The 7,927-nt window shown below is 40.5% G+C and overlaps 1 protein-coding gene across 1 annotated transcript in view; it reads right to left on the minus strand.

Annotated features, from left to right (window-relative positions):
• The window catches only part of NEK5 (NIMA related kinase 5), a 27,666-nt gene extending 19,739 nt beyond the window's left edge, over positions 1–7,927 (minus strand). The window contains exons 1-5 of the mRNA XM_069802799.1: positions 6,623–7,927; positions 4,733–4,829; positions 3,588–3,685; positions 1,510–1,593; positions 1,331–1,401 (exon numbers count right to left, since the gene is read on the minus strand). Coding sequence (XP_069658900.1) covers positions 1,331–1,401; positions 1,510–1,593; positions 3,588–3,685; positions 4,733–4,829; positions 6,623–6,739 — 467 coding nt within the window. The 5' untranslated portion in view covers positions 6,740–7,927. The remainder of the gene's footprint in view (positions 1–1,330; positions 1,402–1,509; positions 1,594–3,587; positions 3,686–4,732; positions 4,830–6,622) is intronic.

The following is a 7,927-nucleotide window of genomic DNA, read 5'->3' on the forward strand; positions in this document are numbered from 1 at the left end:
ACAAGCCTATTAAATACTCTTTAAAATGTCTGTACTTGGACATTCAAATTCTGAGGTTTACTTCCTATCTGCTATGGACCATTCTGTTGTGTAGGAGCAACCCTTAAAGCAATTATCCCCAGAACACCTCTGAAGGTAGGCACTTTCTGCATAAGCAGTTTACACGTGGAGAGTTGAGGCACTCCAACTCTCAGCAAGACTTCCTAGCTCTGATGCACCACTGAACTTGCAAGGTTATGCAGGCCTAAATCCAAAGCCAATCTGATGGGGCCTTGGCAGAAATTACGTGGGCTGTATGTCCATGTGAAGAATGCATAAAGGTACCTAATACATGTACACAGTTAAGTACGTCTGAAGAGAATGAGCAATTGTCTATATTGGTTAAAGTTATCTGTTCTCTTTACTGTTGTCATTCAGACGGAAATGTGGTTAAACTTACACTGACTTAATTCGGGGATAGGAAAGGTTTTAACAAGTGAGTTGCAGCAGCAGGTGGGGAGTACAAAGCAGCTGAAAAGGACTGATACCAGAGGGACAATCTGCAAAATGATCGACAGAGTAAATCACCTTTCCACACAATACCTAATTAAATTGTGGATCTTCTCTGCCACAGTATCCTGCCAAGGTCAAATATAATCAAGCGGCTCAAAAAAAGATCAGATTCAAGCATTGTCCTGTCGTTAGCATGCCCTCTGGCATGTTTTGGCCACACCAAAAAGCACTCTCCTAGAGAACACCTGGCCACTATGCAGGACAGGCTAACCTTGTCCCCAAAGTCAGTCAAGATAAGGCCACCCTCTTTGGGAGAACAGACTTTAGCCATACCGATGCAAGCCATGCCATGCCATTTAGTCTCAGGCCCAGAGAGCAGGTTCTGGCCCTTTTTTAAAATGTAATATAGGCACAATCTGGGAGGACATACGAAGAATATCTGTACAAACTCTTTTCTTATACTCTTTCCTAAGTTTTTAACGCTCTTCACTTTCTTTTTTGCGAGGCACCAGAAGTGATTATCAACAGCTGCAGGAGCTGTGCCTCCAGAATCTCTTTATGTCAGTTCCACAGGGAATAGGGAAAGATTGCAGCTTCTATATACAGAAGATGTGTCCTATACAGAACAGAAGCCCAATTACTAGGCTAGACACATCTGTGGTTTCACGCAGGATGGAATCTTTTAGGATAACAAAAAAATGTACTATCAGACCCTTTGTATCCCAGACCTCTTGAACAATCACACTCCACAAACAATTTGCACATTCAGGTTGCATTCTGAACATTCAGAAACAGTCCTATTTGGTGTAGGTCACAGACTAATTAAAAAGCCGCTTACCTGTTCAACTGTCTTGCTATACCAAAGTCCCCAAGCTTTGCTACCCTTCCATTATTGCTAAGAAAAATGTTCTGCAAATAAAAACAAAACTGGTATGCAAAAATGAAACACAGCAGAGCTTCCTAAGCATATTTTTTACGAGACAAAAATCACCCCCTCTCCAGTACCAGTTTTACTACCTGTGCTTTTAAATCTCTGTGTAAAATCTTCTTGTCGTGAATATGCTTCAAGCCCAAGGAGATCTGCACAAACCAACTCAGAATCTGCAGTGAAAGATAAAGGGAACAGATATTTATAAATTTGTGTGACTCTAATGTCCAATGGGGCATCTTGCTGAAATACATAAAATAAAAACAGCAAAATCTAAAATATGTAGAGCATATACAATACAAAATAGTAAGAAATAATACTTTTAAAATTAATGCCATAGATCTTTCCTTTCTTTTTTTAGTGCTATCACAAAACGAAATGGAAATAGATACCTGCTCCACTTTCCTTATCCCCATCAAGTGTTCACTGACTGTGACAGGATGAGTACTTGAACAAGGACTGAAGAATCACATCAAAGGACAGTAAGAATACTAGAACTTTATTTAGAAATGAGTGAGTTCGAATAACAAGTAACACAGAATTGAGAAGTGTCTTCTTAATCCTCAGTGGTGGAAGTCATACCACCCAGTTATCATATTTGCAGTCTTACTGAAAGTGGTCCAGAAAAAAAAACAGAAAAAAAGGATGAAGGACTGAAATGTGGTGAAAGAAGGGAGCTATGAAGGAACTTGCATAATAAGTAAGCACACAGATTTGTCCATTATCCTTCACCCAGTACAGCTCTTAAACATATATTTAACTTTAAATATACATGTGTTTTCTTGAATAAGGGCCTTTGGACTTAGCTCAGAAACAAAAGTACAATGTGCTTATATGCTTCTCTGTTTAGGAAACTTGATGGTCAGGAAAGACTGATTCAAGTAATAATCTTTCATTTAGTAATGCTTCACATTAAGCAGATGATTTCCTGATTAGGGCTGATGCCACAAATGAGACTTTCTTAGACATACATTTGAAAATGTAAAGATACTTTAACAATGTTATGTTAAATTGGGCAACTTGCTTTCCTTTCTTGATTCATAGATGTATCTTTAGTTTCTATAATCCATTCTTCTGTCTGTAATTCCTTTGCCTCTCTTTGGATATGTATTATTCTGCCTCATTGTCAAGGGGGTTGTGTATGCTGGTTCTCTCTTTTGTGTTTTCATGATCTGTGGTTTTGTCCTCTTTTTATTTTCTCTCAGGTTCTCTCTACCTCTACTATGACTCCCAATAGGATCTTAAAATTGATTATTACTGAACAGTAATTCACTTCCAACTGACTTCTACACTAAGGAGTACTTCTTTTACTACTAAAGCAAAAAGAAAAGTGACAAAACTTCTTTTTTTTTTTTTCTCCACTTTTATGCTTTAGAATATAATTCCACTGACAGGATGGATACTATCTATGTAGTTTCTAGGCAAATTTTCATTGCAATTACCTGCAAAAGTAGAAGACTATGCATGATTAAATAACCTCAGAAATAACCTCAGAGTTCAGTACGCTAAGTCCAACACATAAGAGAAAATTTCCTTCAGAAAGCTAAGAGTTAGTAAAAAAATAAAGGAATAAGTAAAGAACAGTGGGAAATTCTGTTTCTGTGAATTGCAATACCTACCATACTCACCTATTTACAAAATAAAATATATATGAACATGGTCCAAAAGCAGTCAGATGTCTGGGCTTGTTTCTCTGTGCTGGTTTAACAATTTAAATAGCATCAGAGAAGTCTTCACCCAAATTAAATGAATGAGAGATTTACCATTGTGTCCAGCATAAAGCAGGATACGCCATGATGCAAACAGCATAAACAAATGAGGAATTCATATATAATATATCCTCCCATAATTCTAAAACACCGTTTAAAAGAAAGTCTTTATGGCTTAGTAGGTATACTACTAATACAAAGAAAAAGTGCATCCACAATGGAAGGAGCAATGGGAGGGAGGGGGGATAAAAATGGCATCAAAATACTGCTAATGAATTAATTTAAGATCTTAAAGCAATGTAAAAAGCAAACTCTAAACTGCCATTAAAATTACTGAAGTTTCTTTAAAACATTCAATTACTTTAACAGGCCAGAAAAGAAACAGTAGCTAGTACTGGATAATTCAAACCATGTGTTTTACATAATATGTCCTCTCCTCTAAAGATAACTTCTTTCACCTGGTCCTCGTCAAACAGCACTCCATGCTGCATATTTATCCGCTTCATTAAATCTCCACCATCACAGTATTCCATCACAATATAGAGCTTGTTCTTTTCTAAAAGGAAAAGTATAAGTTTTCCTTTATTACTCATTAATACAGCAATAAATTCTTTTTATTTTATATGGCCCTTCTTCCAAAAGGGCGTAGTTAATGCTCTACCTACTCCTACATTTCAAAGAGTAACTGAGAAAAAATGGACAATTCCAGTGAAACCTGATGCAAAACTGACATGAAAATATATTTTAATGGAGATTCACCAAAATATTACAAATATTAAAATATTAAAAACCCTCAAGAGACCACACTGATAGAAAAACAGATGTTCTTACAGGCAAAGCTTAGCAGAATGCTTCATAGTTGGGATTGTTCCCCAATAACAACTAAGAATACAGTTAGGCTTAGGGAAAAGGTTAAAGCAGACAGTGTCCAAACAGTACAAATAAACAGCAGGGGCTACTTAATATGGAAACTCACCCTATTCTTACCTCTCTGGGGTCCAGAAGACTACCAGATTTATGTGTCCCTTAAAATATTTAAACATCCTGATCACAGAAAACAATCTGAGCACAAGCTGTAACAACAGCATTCATTACATAAGGCGTTGCTTATGACAGATGTCAGCAGGAAAAATAAATATAGGGAATTAGCTTTTATGGAGAACGGATTTCCTTCCACCTCTTTCGGTCCTGAAGAATTCCATATCCTTGAGTGATACCTCAAAACAAGGCTCAAGACAAAAGGCCAACAGGACCTATTTTCTTGCTGTACTCAAATGCTCTCTTCTTCTATTGAAACTCCTAGAAAAGTCTCATTAAACCCTGGACTCCTACTGAAGATCAAGACTAAAGTTCAACTTAAGCCATGCAGACATCCCAGGATCTAGCATTCATGCCACAATACCTTAGGTCCCACCCACACACGTGAAAAGGCCAAGTGATGACTGAATTGGATACCTCACGTTCATTTTTAGGAGCTGGGACCTGTCCCCACTGGTAAGTAAGGGGCTGGGGACGGGCTTAAGGTTGGGCAATATTAACAAGGTAGGTTTTGCTGCCTTCCACTCCTATAATCACAAATAAAACAAAAATGTTAAAAGTAAACCTTGCACAGAAGCATAGAAGGTTACGATATTTGCATGCTTCATCTTGGCCAGAAGAATTACTTCTTTCTGAGAGGCTTCTTTTTCTTTCACAGGCATCTAAGATGAATTAAGAAACTATATGCTAGCAATAATATATTTAACTCTTTTTGAAAATAGTTACATCATTATCAAACCATTCCCGCAAATACAAAAAGAGTGTGTACCAAGGTGATGCAGAAATATTATAAAATATGATGCACATACAATGTAAAATATCAATTTGCAGTGTATGCCTGGAAACATACTGGAACATTACCGGTCAAACGAACAGGCAAATGTATACCTTTTAACTTTTTACACAAATGCTATTGCTAAGCTAGCTGATGAATAGAGTTAAACTCTAAAGTTAAACTTCCCTTAAGCGTCTGAAGAATAAGGTCTAGATGATTCTGTATTCTTAATATGGGTGATCTCGAAAGAACAAAGCAAAAAGAAAAAAAGTCCTTCGTTTTACTGGTGTTACGAGTTCTTGCAACATTTCGGGCAAACTCTTTGCCCTGTTACATTAAATGGAAAACTTCTATTTGGTTCATTGTGATCGAACTTTCATCAACGTTACTTCTTAAAAATTCACGTCTCTGAGTAGCCATCCATCAAAATGTCCGCTTGTATTTATAGAAAGTTTCTTACCCTCATTCTTAAGAAATAATTTTGAAATGAAACCCTCAAAGATTCAAAAACCAGAAAGTGAATGAAACATACTCTACCACATAAAAAAAACCTTAAGACTTCAAAGTCATAATTTTCTGTATCCAGCTCCTGATTTTTGAACACGTGGGATCCACAACAATATTTTACTAACTTCCATTTTTCTATTTTGCATACATAAAAATCTAAGATTAGAAATGCATGGGTTTTATTGGTCATGACTATAGAGAGAAACTATGTTTTATTTAGCTGTCATTACTAGTGTATCAATTTTTCTGGGTTTGAATCTGGAAGTTACACAGCGCTCTCTAGAACTGATGTATAAAAACTCATTCTTCTATTATAATTCTCTAATATATTAGAAATTCACTAGTGTGGCCCAGAATAGCAAAAGACCTGTAAAAAGCATGTAGGCACTCACTGAAATTGACTGTTAAAACCCCTCTACTGAAATCACAGAGCGTTTAATTGCCTGTCTTTCTGGAACTAGATACAGGAGTGGTGTTCCTCTGATAGCTGAGCTCGTGACCCTAACCTGCCTCTGCAGCCAACAGAAAGAAAGAGAGCACTTTTATGGCCCGATTCAGTTCATTCTAAGCTTCTAAACTTCTAAAGAAGTCTAAAACACACACAATCAACAGCTTCCTAAAAACACGCGTAGTATTTCTCTTGTTCTCCTAGAAAGGGTGTCTAGCCGAGCAGCCTAGATGCTGACAGCTACAGAATGGAAATTTAAAAGTAGATAAGATAAACCAAACTGCCATAAACATAAATGAGAATTGGAAAGACTCTGTTGTGAATTACTCACGCCTGAAAATACGGATGTGGGGGAAAAAAAGGAAATGAAAAAGATGAGAGAAATGTATCACAAAATTGTGATTTGTTGTTTCAGTGGCAATAGTTTCATTGTAGATGAATCATCTGTTATAAAATTTGAATTAGGTAGTGTCACGTATTGTAGGCAGAGAGAGGTTTTGAAAAGAACAAAAAAGCAGTAAAAAGTAAACACCATTAGTATCAAAATACCTATTTCATCTATGCCCGTAAAATCTCTGAACTAGCAAAGTGTACTGTCTTTGGAAAGTTTATATAATGGAGATGGAACTACAAAGGAGATATAACCCATGTTCACACCCTAGCTAAACGCAATTAGCACAATCAGGTAAATAACTACTGTTATCATCCAGGTTTTGTTGTTTTACCTTAGTTAAGTCGATCTCTTTGATAACACGCTGCTCATTATCTAGTTTTCCTTTTGCCAAGAATATTTTGCCAAAAGATCCTTCCCCAATTTTTTTAATGATTTCATATTTATCCATGACGCCTTCGACTTACAGCAGTGTCTAAAATAAAAAAGTCCCCAAGTTAGTATTGCACGTAGTCAGTGCCATAACATCCGAGTCTGTACTACTGAAATAGACGCTACCTTTTAAGACTGTCATTTTTATCACATTTTTACTACATTTTATTACATTTTTATTACCGGTGCTGCTTCTTCCTAAAAATGTCACCTCCTGGAAGTCTGCAAATTATTGCGGATCTGAACTTTCAACAGGCAGCAAGTTTACGAGTGTCTCATAAAGAAAAGCCTGACTCTTAGTCCTAGTACACCCTACAGCTGAAGCATGAGAAGGCAGTAGGGAGTACTATGCAAGACTACGGTATGGTTTTGGAAAGTCCGACTCGCTATTTCCGTAAGTTAACAATACCGCAGAATCGTTCTTTTAAGGGAAAAAACAAAGTTACGACCTATTTCGCGTCGATTTAGCTTAAACTAACGCGATCTAGCGTTGGCAGCAAGACGAGAAGCCACGGCGTTTGGCAGGAGACGGCGGCCCAGCGCGGAAACCTCCGGCAGCCACGGTCACGTCACCGGCGACCCGCGACCTACCCGTCAGCAAACCCACGCGGCGGCGTGTGAGCAAAACGCCACAAAGCCGTTCCCGACGGTCGCCCCCAGTTTTAGCACGGGAGATTTGCTGAGGCGCTCGGCTCTCCCTCCCGGGACGGCCGGCCAAGCTCTGCGACGTCTGCGACCGGCCACCTCGGCGCTGCCCGAGCCAGGGTGACCTTCGGGCATCGGTCACTCGGGGGTCCGGGCCGCAGCCCGCTCCCGTTCCCAGTCACGGGCGAGGTGGGCCTCTCGCGCAGCCACGACGAGCCGCCCCCCCGGCCGGGCCGGGCCGGGCCGGGCCGGGCCGTGTCGGCCGTCCACGCACCCAGGCCTGCCGCGGGCAGCTGGGTGGAAGCGGGGCGCCGGCGGCGGGGCCGGGCCTCGGGCAGGTGGAGGCGGCCACCGCCTCCCCCCGGCAGCGGGACCTGCGCCGAGTGCCGGGCGGTGGGCTGCCCGCTCCGGCCGGGCGGCGGAGGCACCGAAGCCGGCGGGGTTCCGCTCCCCGCCGCCCTTCCCGCCCCGGCTGTGGCGCCGTCGCCGTGGCGACGGGGCGAACCGGCCGGGCGGGCCTTTGCCCGGGGCCTCCCTCCCCTGCGGCCCGGCCCGGCCCCGC

This window comes from Haliaeetus albicilla, chromosome 15 (assembly GCF_947461875.1).
Source record: "Haliaeetus albicilla chromosome 15, bHalAlb1.1, whole genome shotgun sequence".
Lineage (NCBI taxonomy): Eukaryota > Metazoa > Chordata > Aves > Accipitriformes > Accipitridae > Haliaeetus > Haliaeetus albicilla.